At 49.8% G+C, this 15822-nt stretch overlaps 1 protein-coding gene across 8 annotated transcripts in view; it reads right to left on the bottom strand.

Moving 5' to 3' along the window:
• SEPTIN6 (septin 6) overlaps nucleotides 1-15530 on the bottom strand; it is a 67636-nt gene extending 52106 nt beyond the window's left edge. For 3 of the 8 annotated variants that reach the window (XM_043571104.1, XM_043571112.1, XM_043571107.1), the window contains exons 1-3: nucleotides 15386-15482; nucleotides 5480-5534; nucleotides 529-643 (exon numbers count right to left, since the gene is read on the bottom strand). In XM_043571104.1, coding sequence (XP_043427039.1) covers nucleotides 529-643; nucleotides 5480-5515 — 151 coding nt within the window. In that variant the 5' untranslated portion in view covers nucleotides 5516-5534; nucleotides 15386-15482. Of the gene's footprint in view, nucleotides 1-528; nucleotides 644-5479; nucleotides 5535-15385 lie in introns of all 8 variants that reach the window. The other 5 variants (XM_043571109.1, XM_043571111.1, XM_043571105.1 and 2 more) reach the window with 4 other exon arrangements.
• Nucleotides 15531-15822: the final 292 nt, after the last annotated feature.

Below are 15822 nucleotides of genomic sequence, written 5' to 3' on the forward strand. Positions count from 1 at the left end.
CACGCTGGAGACTAAAGGTCCAGGTGGAGACAGGCTATAAGAGAATAAAAGAACTTGGCGCTCGGCCGTATGGTCCCTGAACTTGAGCTCCAACTGTGGCAAGCGCAACAGGGCTACAGAGGAACAGACAGCCCCAACCCACTGCCCACAGCTGGCGGGCAGGCACCCTTCCACAGCCACTACCTCCCCCGCCACCCAAATTCTGTCCGGCTCCGGTTTTCTCAGTCCAAAGGAACTTGACAGCCGTAGCTGAGCCAGCCAGCACCCTGACCACATTTCCACAGGGTGTCACAGCGCTCAGTTTCCCCCAGGGTACGGCCACGCCTTCTGGTCTGGCCAGGGAAAAATACAATCACAAGCCGGCTGCTTACCAAAGCAAACAGAGGGATAAAAGAGGAAGAAGTGGGGAAAGCACTTTTGCAAATAGATCAGAATGGCTCAGTATTTAACCTAATTACCTGCAAAGCCACATCCAGCCATTAAGGATCCATATTCTGTAATAGAATTTCCTGCTATGGAAATACTCACCCACGCACAGGATGTTGAAGCAGAAACCCTGGCTGACTGACTTATTCACCAGCTGGTCGGGCAAGCTGTCAAACCCCACATGTCCAGCCAGGGGGACAGTTCGGCAGCCTTCACCCTAATTTGGAAGGGGAGGGAGGGGAGAAAAGGAAAACGTGCTTAAAAGCAACCTGGGTCTCACTTCTCATCCAAACCATCTCCGAGCGAGGAAGTAACGCCAGGCCCCGTGTGTCTTATCTTCCCATAGCTACTCCCGGCTCCAAAGCAGAATGGCTTAGAAATCACCACCGGCTTAGAAATCACAGATTCCTGGGGCACCTGGGTGGCTCAGTCGGATGGGCGCCCGACTTCGGCTCAGGTCACGATCTCGCGGATTGTGAGTTCGAGCCTCTGTCAGCGCAGAGCCCGCTTCGGATCCTCTGCCCCCCTCTCTCTGCCCCTCCCCCGCTTGAGCTCTCAAAAAGAAATAAATATTAAAAAAAAAGAAAGAAAGAAAGAAATCACAGATTCTTAGGTACGGGCATCTCCAGGCTCCGCGATGAATGTCACCTTAGTTCCAGACAGAGCCAACTGCAGAGGGGGCTCACGACAGGTGGGAGGGCGGGTTCAGGGGTTCACGGACTTGGGTTAACTCTTGCCTCCACCACTTACAAGCTGGGTAACCTCTCGCAGACCCCGTTTCCTCCCACGTCTGTCCTAGGAGACAGGGGGTCTCGAATGTGCCACAACGTCCAACGAGCTTTAAGCACAACGCCTGGTCCATGCCTCTGTGCTCAGCGAACATTACAATAGGACTTCAAAAAAGCAGTTAGTCCTGTCTCGAGGGCATTTTGGGCAACCACAAAGGTGGCTCGGTGTAGAGGTGAAGAGACTAGGCTTTGACCTCTGACAGGTGTCCGTGTGAGAATCCTGCCTCCTTCACCTTCTGACCTCGGACAAGTTACTTAACTTCTCAGAGCCTCCCCACCTGTAAAATCGGGGACGCGTAGTTCCTAGCTCATAGGACTGGGGCGAGGAGGACACAGGATAATGTTCCTCAAGCACGGAACACGGTGCCTGGCCTGTGGTGGGCACTCCGTCAACAGCAGCACCTGTTTTTCTTGCACTGTGAGATCACCCATGTACTCGGACTCCCCCAAATAACACGCGATGCCATGGAACGCCTGTGTCTCCCCCCCCAGCCAGAGAGAGCGGCCTCCAGGCTTCCGCGGGACCCCTGGTCTCCACAGGGGTCGGCCAGGCCAGTCGCAGCCCCGCAAAGCAGAGGGCCTTTGCTTCCTTCACCTGCTAGTCCCAGAGCTTCCTATCGTTAATGGTTTTACACCAAGATTTCGGTAAACCGGAAAGGCGCCAAGAGCAGTCCAAGAAGGGCATGGTTAGTGCCAGGAGGCCCGCACCGGCATCCCGGGCGGTTTGTTCTAGCAGGCCGTCTTCGTGGTCGACTGCACCTGCTTTGAGCCTAGGTCCCACGGAGAGGGATGGGCTGGGCCCCCTCAGCAGGTCTTCCAAGAGCGAGAGACAGGATCAGGGCCGGGAGCGCCATCTGGCAAGTTCATTACCCTCATGCGTCTCACCCCTCCCCCCACAGTCCCGGTGGAGTATTCCTGACACAGCCATATGCCACAGTCTGAGTTGGCGTATTGTGGACCCCAGAGGGGCGCCTGTAAACAGCTGGGTTTCATGCGTGGCCCACACCACTCGGGGCTTGTTCTACACACACCCCTTTCTGCTTCCCCTCACCCTCCACCCCTTTTCTCCTTTTTCTTAAAGCAGACGAACGAAGGTGGAAGTTTCCCACCGTTTGCTCTCGGTCCTCACCACTGCAGGGGAGAGAGACTTAAGGGCCAATATGCTTTCTCGATGGATCCTCTTCCGTAGCGGGCATCGGAAATTGGGACAGACTCAGAGCTGAGGTTTCCTGAGCCGTATTTTATCGCCCCTGGCCGCCTCTTCCTGTGTCCAAATTCAGCACCGTGCAGCTCTGGCCTCTGGTCCAAGGGCCAAAAGGAGAGGAAAGGGACTTTTCAAACTGAACGCAGTGGAGAGATGGGGCGAGCCCCACACCTGATGCTTAAAGACTTACGTCATTGTCAACAAAAACTCACAAGAACCTCCCATGTGCCCCTTCCCCGTTACCTCCCACCTAGCACAGTGCCGTAAAGAGTGGAAGGAAGCGTGTATGGGCTTTATTCCCTAGGCAACGGGGTGTGGGGGCCCTTTGAGTGTCTTGAGCGGGGAGAGCCATGATACAGGTTTTCGAAAGATCATTCCAGCTGCGGGGTGTTTGACTGACTGATTGGAGGAGAGAGCGAGCAGAGGCAAGAAGACAGAGGACTCCACTAACACGGACCTGGCAGAGAGGCATCCAGGCACCGTGCCAATACGTGCTGCTTGAACTGAGCCGATCTGACTTGGGACTCAGGAGGGAGGAACAAACTTGAGAGATGTCCTAAAGAAGGGCGATCGCTCAATCAGCGATTGGTGAAGAGAGGGCGAAGGGACAATCAGAGCTCTAAGGCTGCAAGGTTCTAAGCCTGGGAGCTTGGATTGGTGATGGCACCACGGACAGAAAAGAGAGAAGCCAGGAAAGGGTGCTCGCTTAGTGGGGAAGTTGAGGATTCTGGTTTTAGATAAGCTATTACGAAAAAATTACGTGCTATCGGGCTTTTTATTTTCTAAAAAGTACGCAAGGTGCACTGTAGAAATTGTAGAACATAGGGAAAATTGTAAAGGAGAAAACAGCAGTCACCCATAACAGCACCCTCCAGAGATAACCACTGTTAATATTTACATACGTTTCCCTCCGGTCTGTATACCTTTTGTTTCTTACAAAATAGGGATAATTCTGTATGCTCCTTTACAAAACCTGGCGCATAATATAGTATGGACCTTTTCTTGAGAAATGAAGCATACTTCTAAAACACTATTTGTGTTGGCCATATAGCATTCCATTGTAGGAATTCACCATATTTTCTTAAGTAATTTTCCACTGCTAGACGTTTAGCGTGTTTCCAAGTTTTAAACAATATGAACAATAATTCTCATTCTTACAGGTGTGCATAGATCTTTGATTATTTCCTTAAGTTAAACCCCTAGAATTAAAGCCTGCTGGGTCCAAGGGCACACACATTTCAAAGACTTCAGTACAGGGGCACCTGGGTGGCTCAGTCCGTTAAGCGTCCGACTTCGGCTCAGGTCATGATCTCACAGGTCGTGGGTTTGAGCCCCGAGTTGAGCTCTGTGCTGACGGCTCAGAGCCTGGAGCCTGCTTCCGATTCTGTGTCTCCCTCTCTCTCCCTACCCCTCCTCCCCTCAGGCTCTGTCTTTCTCTCTCTCAAAAGTAAATAATCATTACAAAAATTTTTTGAAAAAGAAAGACTTCAGTACACGCTGAGGAATCACTCAACAGAGAATAAATAGTACAAAGGTCTACTTCGGTCACCAATATGCAATAGTGTCTGTTTGCCCACACTTAGACCAACACCAAGTTTCTGAGGCTTTTTAACCACTGGGGATGGAATCATTGAAAACTGGTATCACAACATTTAGTTTGCACGTGAGGGGGAACATTCCTTTTATTGTGTATTCTGTATTGTGTATCTATACATGCATTGTGCATATGCACACATGTATGTGAGTTGCCTAGTCAAGTCCTCGCCCATTTTTTAGAACATAGGTGTCTGTCTCTGTCTTCTGGATTTGTAAAAAACATTTTATATGGTAAGGACAATAAGGCCGGTTTGATTTTCTGGTGAGATATGCAAGAGAAGAAATCTAACAAGTACTTAGCAATATGGGCTTGTAGGCTCAAGGAGAATTCAGCACTGGGGGATGAATTTAGAAGTGGGAGGAAATTGGATGTGTTCTTTAAGAGATAGTACAGGGAGAAAAGAACTAGGCACTGAATGCAGGAAATGTCCATAAGTAAGGAATGGAAGATGAAAAGGATTCTTCCAAGAGGGGGGAAATGATCGGAGAAGTTGGAGGTGACCCAACAGTCTTCTAGCACCAGAGACCAAGGTTGAAATGAGGAAGAATTACAGAGAGCTAACCATTAGTCTGGATTTGATGAAGGTCACTGGTGGCTTTAGAATCCCTATTTTTCTCTGTATCTTCTTACCCAGTGTCCATCCAATACACCAAAATTAACTGGAAGGTTATGGAGACTTGGAAGCATGGGAGCTGGTTACTGTGTTCTTCCTGCTAAAGATTTAAGCAGCAAACTGTTTAAAAATATTTATTTATTTTGAGAGAGAAAGAGAGCATGTGGACAAGTGGGGGAAGGCCAGAGAAAGAGAGAAAGAAAGTATCCCAAGCAGGCTCCGCACCGCCAGCTCAGAGCCAGATGCAGGGCTCGATCCCATGAACCGTGAGATCATGACCTGAGCAGAAACCAAGAGTCAGACGCTCAACCGACTGAGCCATTCGGGCGCCCCTAAGCAGCAAACTTTTTGTCTCAAGGCTTAGAGTCGAGAAAGCTTCAAAAATGTATTTGTATATATATTTCCTGCTTTAGGAAATCCTGTCTAGTGAGCACTATTCACTTTTGTTTTGATGAATCTTATAAGATGTCAAGGTCATCATGAGTATCAGTTCTCATTGTTCAGAGCTAAATATGTGGAGGTAAAAAAGGACATCGGACTGAATGTACACTGACCCCGGGACAGCTCTGGAAGTTTCTTCCCCCTCCCTCACTAAAGTTCTGCTATCTCATCTCTCTCCTCTTTCTCCTTAAGGTGGCCTGATGAATTGAGGTCTTGATTACAATGTGCACCAGAAAAGATGGAAGTGACAACCCAACGCTAATATCTCAAGTTATCACCTGAGTAGTGGGTGGTGTCACGTTCAAGGCTTGAACTGAGAGGCTAGAAGGATCACAGTCAACAAAATGTTAAAGGGCCCATCTCCTGTCCCCCTGCAACCTCCCCCGGGAATCTATTCTACAGAAACTCACGGGTCTGTGCAAAGATCCACGTATAGGGAAATTCATCACAGCCTCGATTACGATACTGAAAAACAAGGGGGAAAACCCACAGATGTCTGATAATAGAAAAGTATTGAACTAAATTGTGATACATGCATAGTCTGGAATATTCTGCAGCCATTGAGAAGAATGTGGTAGGTCTGTATATTCTGATGCAAACATCTCCAAGACATATTTATATTGCAGCAAAAAGAAGCTCGTAGTACAATAAGCACAGTAAGAGCCCATATATGCAAAAAAAAAAGCCCTATATATGTGTATTTGCACATAAATGTATGTGAGTGCATAGAAAGGGGACAGAAAGGAACCCACTAAACCAGGAACGGTGGCTACCTCAGGGGAGCAAGGTGGAAATGCGGTGGGGGGGGGGGCTTCCTCAGGGGGACATTCAACGTGCTTCTGTATTGTTTGATCCTTTTACAGCATGAATGTATTCACACATTACCTGTGTCATTTAAAAACATGTTTAGTACAAGAAAAGAGTTCTCACTCAGCTTTGCAACAGAGGTAATTAGGATGCAGAGTCTGAGAAGAGCTAAAAGAAAGGCAAAATGAAAGAGGGCTCCCTCGAATCGAGAGAGCCCCCCCCCTCCCCAATTCCATTTCCTGTTTTCTCCCCATCTGCAGTCACCTGCGGTTTGAAATACGTTATACCACATTTCATATCACAGGCAGAAGCTCTGCTCTCTTTCTCTTCCGCCTCCTCCCCTGAGGACACACCAATCTCATTTTTTAATTGAATATTCAAAGGTTCGCGTTACGAAGAACAAGTTATGGCGGTTCCAGCTGTGCATCTTCCTCTCACTGCTGTTATTCGGAAAATAAAGAGTCCCATAAGCACCCAAGTGGGCAACCCCTGGCCCCTTCTACCCCCCCCCCGCCCCGCCCCTCTTCCAACCTTAGTGGCAGAGGAAGCAAACAGTATATGAGGCCCTTGGGAACTAAAGGTGTGTCAATATCAATGGAGTTTCTGGCCTCCTATTTCAAGCCCCGTGGCTAAGTCAGTAGCTGACGTTCTGAAGGATGAGACCAAAACCAAAAGGTTGGAACTCATTGCCGACCACTGGCCTTTCCCTAAACTTGCTCCTCTGGCCTCTCTGCACCTCGTCGTAGACACACTGAAATAGGATTCTCTAGTGGGCCTGATCTCTCACACCTTCCCTTTTCTCCATCATAGACCCTGCAAACCTTCAGGATGATCAAAATCAGTGAATAGTTCAGTGATGCACAATGGAATATTAAACAGCTGATACAAATATCTTCTAAGAAAATTTAATGACAAGGGAGCACCTGGGTGGCTTAGTCGGTTAAGTGTCCGATTTCGGCTCAGCTCATGTTCTCCCAGTTCGTGGGTTTGGGCCCCAGCGTCAGGCTCTACACTGACAGCTCAGAGCCTGGAGCCCACTTCGGATTCTGTCTCTCTGTCTGTCTCTCTCCCTCTCAAAAATAAATAAACATTAAAAAAATTAAAAAGAGGGGCGCCTGGATGGCTCAGGCAGTTAAGCTGACTTTGGCTCAGGTCATGATCTCACAGTTCGTGGGTTTGAGCCCCATGTTGGGCTCTGTGCTGACAGCCCAGAGCCTGGAACCTGCTTCAAATTCTGTGTCTCCCTCTTTCTCTGCCCCTCCCCCGCTCTCTGCCTGTCTGTCTCTTAAAAATAAACATTAAGGGGCGCCTGGGTGGCGCAGTCGGTTGAGCGTCCGACTTCAGCCAGGTCACGATCTCGCGGTCTGTGAGTTCGAGCCCCGCATCAGGCTCTGGGCTGATGGCTCGGAGCCTGGAGCCTGTTTCCGATTCTGTGTCTCCCTCTCTCTCTGCCCCTCCCCCATTCATGCTCTGTCTCTCTCTGTCCCAAAAATAAATAAAAAACGTTGAAAAAAAATTTTTTTAAATAAATAAATAAATAAACATTAAAAAAGTTTAATAAAAAAAATTAAAAAGAATATTTAAGGAAAAGGAAAAATGATCACCAAATATGATCAAGCAAATAACAAAACAAAACCCCAATCATTCCAATCATGGGGGGCGGGGAGTGTAGATGTATTTTTGAAAGCTTGGAAGAATATTCAGGTGACCCTTGAACAACACAGGTTTGAAGGGCCTGGGTCCACTTATTACGTGGATTTTTTTTTCAATAAATACAAGGTAGTCCTATAAATGTATTTTCCCTCCCTTATGTTTTTCTTAATAACATTTTCTTTTCTCTAATTTACTTTATTGTAAGAATATAAGTATATAATACATACAACATACAAAGTAGGTGTTAATGTTACTATTTATGTTATCAGTAGTAAGACTTCCAGCCAGCAATAAGCTGTTAAGTTATTAAGTTTTGGGGGAGTCAAAAGTTATACGTGGAGTTTTGACTGTGTGGGGGTCAGTGCCCTTAACCCCTGCATTGTTCAAAGGTCAACTTTACACCAGAATGGTGACAATGGTTACTTTCGGGTGGAGGGAATGCAGGTTGTTGCTTTTCTGTGTTTCCCAAATTTTCTACAATAGGCATATTTTACTTTTGGGGAGGGGGGGCATAGTTTACTTTTATAACCAGAATAAAAAGATTCCTTTCTAAAAAAGATTCTACAAGTACCAAAAAGGTGCTTTAACATACAGATAACTAGAAAATTCGGTTAAGTATTCAGCTTTCGGGCAGTTTTATTGTATGTAAACACTTATTTTAGCAATAATACAATAAAACCCTATTATTATCCTTATTATAACATTACTTATTATTATACGGTATAACTTATTATTATAAGGATTCATGTGAACCAGCAGTCGAGTCACATATCCGGAAACATGCCGCTAAAAGACTTGATGAAGCAATCAGGTGGATGAGAGCCCGATCTGCTGCCTCCAGCGCCACCAAGAGAGCGGACGCCACTGTATCATCAGCCATAAGAACCCCCAAAAGCCCCAGAAAAGCCTTTCGGTGGGGGGGCCGGGGGGCCGGGCAGCTTAGGGGGCCCTGGGGAGGCACGAAGGAAACCATGCTTACCATACAGGGAGAAAGGTCCGTTTGGGGCAAATCGAGTAGATGAAACTCTGGATTTTAATACACCAGATCAATTCCCGAGTGGCTTTTCATTCTATAAAAGGACTCGCAGCAGGATTCCATTAAATGGCCAGCTCTCCTAGCGCATTTAAGATGGGATTCAATAGACAGAAATTCAGCTGTCGCGTACCTCTATAAGACGACAGTGGCAACACACCCCCACCTGGACAGACTGTCTGAAGGGCTGTTTCTATTCCACTTAGAGAGACCCTGCTGAGCTAAAAGCACAGACTTGCCTTTTCCACAACTCTGTCTCTCCACCCAGCTCAAGGAGTCAAAGCAGGGAAGAGATGGAGTTAACCACCTCGGTCGGAAGCAGAAGCAGGCAAGAGCCTCAAAGAAATTCAGCTGCGGGACCAGGAAACACTCAGAACCACACAAGGTTGGAGCTGGTAACGCCCTTCGGGCTCCGACCCACTCCGACCCGCTCATGTTACAAAAGGGGAAACAGAGACTCAGAGAGAGGAAGTGACCTGTCCAGAGTCACAGAGTGATTTAGTGGCCGAGGAGTGGTGCTGGGCTCCAGGGCCCTTGTCGAGAGGACTGCTACTCTCAAATGGAAAAGCTGACTGCAGTGACAGACTTCTTTACGCAGCTGAAATGTGAGGGCATGGGGCCTGTGGCCTGATGACAGTCCAGAGGGAGGAGGGTCACGGAACACGACCTGGAACCCTACGGGCTCCGCAAGGCGGCTCCCACCCACAGAAGGCAACTGAGGCAGCAGAAGCCATGGAGGGGCTGGTCCTCCTCTTCTGGGTTCCCTCTGCCCTTTCTCTCCTTTCGGACTCGGGCCTAAGCCTCCGGCCCGGGGCCACTCCACCCAACTGGCCAGATTCTAGGTACAACAGCTCTACCTCAGGCCAGGGGCGACCCCCGCTCAGGGTGGGTCAGCCTCTCCCACAAGAGCCAGACTTCAAGCCAGGCTCTTTAAACAGAGTTTTCTAGGTGTTCTGGTCACTGTTATCTCCAATCTGCTAAAAAAAAAAAAAAAGAAAAAAAAAGAAAAAAGAAAAAAAGAAAAAGAAAAAAGGTTTACTCACAGGCCTCTGGATGAATGCCCAACTGTCCTCTAGGGAGCCTGAATTTGCCTCTGCCTCCATCTGGTCTCATTTAAAGTGGATCTGAAAAAACCCAGTTCCTGCCTCAGCGCCGGTGTTCAGAGCTGGGGGCCTCTGCTGGGAAAGGAAACCCAACACTACCTCACACCTCATCAGGGTCGCCAAAGCGGGGTTCTGCTCCCGCTCTCCCCCACCCCAGGGTCTTCAATGGGGGGGGGTCAGAGGGGGCCCTGGCCGGAGAAACCGGAGCCCTGAGTCCTGTCCCCGCGGAGGCCTGCAAATCTCTTCCCCAGTCCCCTGTAAGTGAGTGGAACGGATGACCCAAGCCCAGGGCGAGCTGAGAGCACGTGTCACAATTCAGCAGATGGCTGCCTTTAATGGGGAGACACAGGACAAGAGGATAACATTATTTCTCACCCTCCTGAGCATGTGGCCTCCTTCCTCTGTGCAAGCAGCGGAGAAACCCACGGTTTCAAATCCCAGCAGCAAAAGCCTTCTCCTGCCAAACCGAGGAGGAAGGGTCTGTGTTTCTAATTTATTCTGCACCCCCCCCCAAGTTGTTACTTAAAATAATCCATCATTACACGGCTGGTGGCTCCAAGATTTTTATTTAAAGCAATATGGAAAGAAAGAAAAAGAAAGAAAACCCACACGTAACCCGTGGCTGTGCGATCTGGGATTTAAGCTGAGGATCTTTTTAACATCACCGAGTCTTCAAAGAACCCAAGTATACTCTTCTCTGACCCGAGCATGCTGGCGGGGGTGGGGGAGAGGCGGTGAAAAGAGGGGGAAGTTGGGGTAATGGCAGGATTTTTATTGCTTAGAAACATCACAAAAAGGGCAGGTTTGGCTTATTTATTTATTTATTTATTTATATTTTTTTAATGAATCTGTGTCATCTGTTATGTGTTTCATTGTTTCGTCCACTGACCAGCGATATCGCTTTGGACTAAGTCACTTGGTCTCCCCGTACCCATAAATGAAGAAAACAGGAATACTTGTTCAGGAAGCTGTTGGGAAAAATGAAATACAGATGGAAGCATTTGGAGATCGCTGAAAGAAACATGTTATACTTATCTATGGTATTCTCTGTCTTCCTCTTCTCTTTCTCTTTCTTCAATGGGGTCTTAAAGTACCTGCAACTTAAAAGCCCTTCTCAATTGTTCATGCTAATACGAAACCACGGCTCTGATAATCCAGAAACCCAGGCAAGTCCAGAAATCAGTCCTATTTAGTTTTGGAATACCTTTTTCCAGGGGGCTTATCTTCCTAATTAGTTTTTGCTCAGACTAATGCTCCGGGTTTGTTCCCTTACGGCACACAAAGGGAGGGGCCATGCTGGGTAACAAAGCCAGCAATTAACAGAAAATTTACAGCAGAGACTCCACAAGGTAAATGCTATGCACATGACTGCAGATCAAAATCTCATTATGCTATACAGACAAATCGCTCAGCTGTAATGCAGTTTTGTAATAAGAACACCGCTACCACTCAACATTTCCAGGATTTAGGAAATGAAAGGAAACGGGACTGATTCCTGCCTGTCATCTGGAAGCTTTCGGAGGGCACGGTCCTGTGTGCCTCGGCACCACCATATCCCCGGCACCTGGCACAGGGCCTGGCGGAGTTGGTGCCCAACCAACTCTGTTGGAGGAATGAATGAATGAGAACAGAAGCGTGTGAATTAACAAATGAGATGTCCCCGGCCGGGGAGCAGGGTGAGAGTTCAAGCATCTTCACACCTACCCCTTTCTTAGCTGAAGCCCTCAGGAAGCCTTTCCAGTCACCCACCGCCCCGTTCACGGCTGGATTAGGTCCACTTGTAGTGAATTCTCACAGTGGGCGGCAGCTCCTCCTGCGGCATGGACCACGAAGGTAATCACGTGGCTATTTAAATCTGCCTCCATTATTAGATTGTAAACTCCCTGAGGGAAGGAAGGGCCGTATGCCTTTGGTGGGGGGAGGGGAAGACATTGTCGTCCCCCCCCCTTTTTCTTTTGAAAAGTCTCAAACACATAGAAGAGTTAGAAAAATGGTACAATGATCACCCATATACCCTTGACTTAGATTCAATAACTTGTTCTATTTGGGGCCATGTAAATTTTCGTCTGTGCTGTATCCTCAGTGGAGGTATGGGTACATACTGGGGCTTTGCTCTCCCGGGTCGGGGTATAATATTACTTTTAGTGTGAGGTGGTAGATATGGCTGAGGCTGGAGCTTCAAGGGAAATAAAGGGTTAGGTGCCATTTGATAGCAAAGATCAGAATGCAGAGACCAGCTTCTCCCCGCCTGGAGGCGGTTGCCCTGAGACAGCTGCCCCAGACCAACCCCAGGTAAGGCAAAGTTGGCCCCTGCAAGATCCTTCATTAGGGAGAAAGACCATTACCAGGCTGCCAGTGGAGGAGAGCATCATTGCCCACATTGTGGGATTGGTTCAAGCCAGAACCAATGAGCCGTTCTTTCTATGGGACAGCACTTACAGTCTGGACCCCAAAATACAACATTGAAAGAAACAGCTCGATGAAAGAGCCAGAAGATACCGCCCCTGAGGCCTGGGCTGTGCCTTGCTTGGTTACCATGGAGAAGTCATATGACCTCAAAGAGTACACCCTGGGGCACCCAGGTGGCTCAGTTGGTTAAATGTCCAACTCTTGGTTTCGACTCAGGTCACGATCTCACAGTTTGTGAGTTCGAGCCCTGCATCAGGCTCTGCACTGACGGTCCGGGGCCTGCTTGGGATTCTCTCTCTCTCTCTCTCTCTCTCTCTCTGTCCTTCCTACGCTCTCTCTCTCTCTCAAAGTAAATAAATAAACTTAAACAAAAAGAGTATATATTAATAGCAGCCCAAGCCACCTCACGGGCAAGGGTTGGGAGTGGGGATATCCCAAGAATCTTCTACAGTTCTCTATTTCACAGTAGCCACAACTGGTCTCTCCAACTAGACCATAAGCTTACAAGCCAGAAACTATGTCTACTACTTTTTTTTTTCGTATAGTTGACAAGGGCTAGCCATAGTGCTGGACACTGAGCAGTCAAAAATAAACGTCTGTGGACGCAATGGAGAGAGAGTTTTGTCACACAGAATCTTTGTGGTGTTCATTCAGATGGGATCGGGTTGTGTTGTGTACGCCAGAGCTGAACTTCCAAGCTCCGTGCATGCCCAAAGAAGGGTCCTATCCAACAATTCTGTGGCCTGTTTTAAGTCACTAATGATGTTGCCTTACTAGCCATGGTGACCCTCAACCACACACACACACACACACACACACACACACGCGCGCGCGCCCCAGAGCAATGCATGTGTGGCACCATGTCCGGGAGCTCATTCAAAAGAACTCCTGAGCTAGGTTTATTCTCCAGACTTCTCTTTCCAAACCCCTCATGCATATTCCTTGGAAGAAACAAACAGCCATCAGCCGTCCAAGGTCTCCTGAGTCAATTCCATCTTCCCCAGGCGAATTACAACTTCTTGCAGACACAAAGAGCAGAGAGACAAATGACACATAAACAAGAGCTTTACAGCCTGGGGGAGGGGGGCAGGGAGAGTGACGTCAGTTTTCCCAGAAACCCATTTATCCCGATAACAAGGTTTCAAGTGCTTGGGCTGCTCTTTCAGCTTCAGAATCTGGCATACAATTAAGTTCTTCACCATGCAGTATGGGCAAGGCCAGCCAGAGCAAACGGGGACCATGCAAAGCAAACCAAATGGCCCTAAACCACCCCCCAACTCCCATCCGCAGAACAAAGGGGACCTCCGGGTGGCCCAAATTGTGCCTGAGGTGAAGCACAACCTTCTGGAATGTTCCCCTTTACAACATCTGCCCTGCAATCCTAATCCAGGCAAGGGGAACTGGCGGCAGAGTATGGACAGGTCGATGCAAATTAATTAGCTGACAAGAAAAATCATTAGCATCCTTTTTGGTCACTAAAAACGGAGCAAGTGTAATCCAGGAGAACAATCCCTCGACTTCGGCCATGCCATCTCTAAAATGCAGGTAACAGGGAGCAGAAAAGCTCTCTGAGAACCCTCAAGATGCCACAGCAATAAATATTACAGTGCCAATCTTAGAGCAAAGAGAATCCTCTCAAATTCCATGATCACAGAGCACTGTCTCCTATCTACTGGTCCTTGCACATCAACATAAAGAACTGGGTTGAGGTCTACAGGGGTTGGGGAGGTCCAAATGAAATCACCGTGCCCTTCCAAACAGGGACCAGAGAGTGTCATGAATTCATATATATCCTGTAGAGAAAATGCTATCAGATTCTGGAGACAGATTTTGAAAACAAATCAATTTCAATGGCACCAGATACCTAGAGGCTTTTTTTTTCTTTCTTTTTGCACTGGAATTGCAGTGCATGGATTATTTCCCTGAAGAAGTAAGCCACAGGGTTTAAAAACTTGCGTGTGTGTGTGTGTGTGTGTGTGTGTGTGTGTGGTTCGGAGATTTCCATCAAGTAGCATTTGATGTTCTGGAATTTCATCTACCTCTACTTCACTCTCCTTCCTCACCAAAGAGTGTAGGTAACTGTGGGCTTCTTAAAATCTCAGACACCCATGGATGAAAAGAAAGGCTAGATTGTTGCCCCAAATGGAATCATCCCCTCCCTGTACAAGCACGCCTCTGGTCTGAAAACACAAAATAAAATAAATAAATAAAAACCAAACAAACAATCATGGAGCCTCAGGTCACTTCAGTATGATTTCTCTGAACATCCCAGGCTGGAAAACTTCAGTTCTTTAAAAGAACATTTTTTTTCCCCCAGAGTCTGCTGCCAACAAAAAGAGAGACGGCATCGCTTTTACAAGCCTCACACTTATTTTCCTGAGTCCCCGCAGAAAGAAGCCGGCTCCACAGGTTTTGGCATACCAGCCCAATTACACCGAACACGGAATCCAGACAGACACCCAGTGGCCCGCAAAACCCGGGTCAGGTAGCCAGAAACACGCCAAAATACGCAGCCAGCCACCTACAGGCCAGCGAACTGCACCCCCGCCCCCACCCCCGACACACACAAATGGGACCCAGAGGCAAACAGCACAGAGGAGTCGGGACACACGCGCACACACCACGGGGGTGAGCGCACGCAGAGAAACAGGCGGACTCATCTAGGGTCACAGACAACCCGGGCGCCGCCGCCCGCCGGGGAGGCACGAGTGCGCGCGCGTGCACTCACACGCACACGGTGATACACACACAGCCGCAGTCACATATGTAATGCACATGGAGAAACCCTACCCCCCGCCAGTCACCTCCCCGCCCCCCTCACCGCTCACCGCCTCCTGCCCCAGGCTCACCCCAGCCCCGCGCCCCTCTTGCAGGGGAGGCCCGGGTCCCGGCCGGCGTCTGGGCTCCGGGGCGCGGCCCGGCGCCAGGAGGAAGCAAGGCCCGGGGGGAGGGGGGGGCGGGGGGGGGGCCGGGGACCCCGAGGGCTCGGCGGCTGGCGCGGCCATTCATTCGGCAACGCCCAGCGGCGCGGCGGCAGCTGCAGCGAGGGAGGCGGCGGCGCTCGCTGCGGCTCTCGGGCAATGCAAGTTCGGCCGCCGGCCCGCAGCCTCCGCCGGGGCCCCCACCCGCCCGCCGCCACCGTTCCCGGGGAGCGGCCGGGAGAGTGAGCCGCTGACCCCGGGAGCAGAAGTCCCGCCGCGCCTCGGCTCCTGGATGCTGCCCGCTGCCCTCCTCGCCGCAGCGGCGGCGGCGGCGGCGGCCGGGTCTCCTCCGCCCTTCCCAGGCTCCCGGCACCCCAGCCCCGCACTCACCACCTGGCGAGCTATATCGGTCGCTGCCATCGCTCCTGCGTCCGCCAGGGCTGCCACGGGTGCCGCCGCCACCGGAGCTACAGCACAAGAAACAGCGGAGCTCCGCCGACAAAGAGAAAGTGTTACACTTCGGGCGCGACCAAGTCCGGTGGGGGGAGGTGCAAGGGAGGGGCCCCCGCGCCGCTGCTCCAACCCCAGCCTCCCCTCGCTGGCCCACCCCTTCGGAAGTGGGGTACGGGGAGGGGGCGGATTTCACGTGCCGCTTCCCCCTGCGACGAGCCCCGTTCCAATTCTCCCTGTAACCTCGGCTGTAGGCCTTTGCGAAGGGGGGCGGGGGCTCCCCTCGGTGACCACGTCCTCTGCCCCCCCCCCCGCCACTGGGCTCCGTGGTACGTCCCGACCTCTGCTGAATTGTCACACCCCCCTGCTCTCGCCTT

This window comes from Prionailurus bengalensis, chromosome X (assembly GCF_016509475.1).
Source record: "Prionailurus bengalensis isolate Pbe53 chromosome X, Fcat_Pben_1.1_paternal_pri, whole genome shotgun sequence".
NCBI lineage: Eukaryota > Metazoa > Chordata > Mammalia > Carnivora > Felidae > Prionailurus > Prionailurus bengalensis.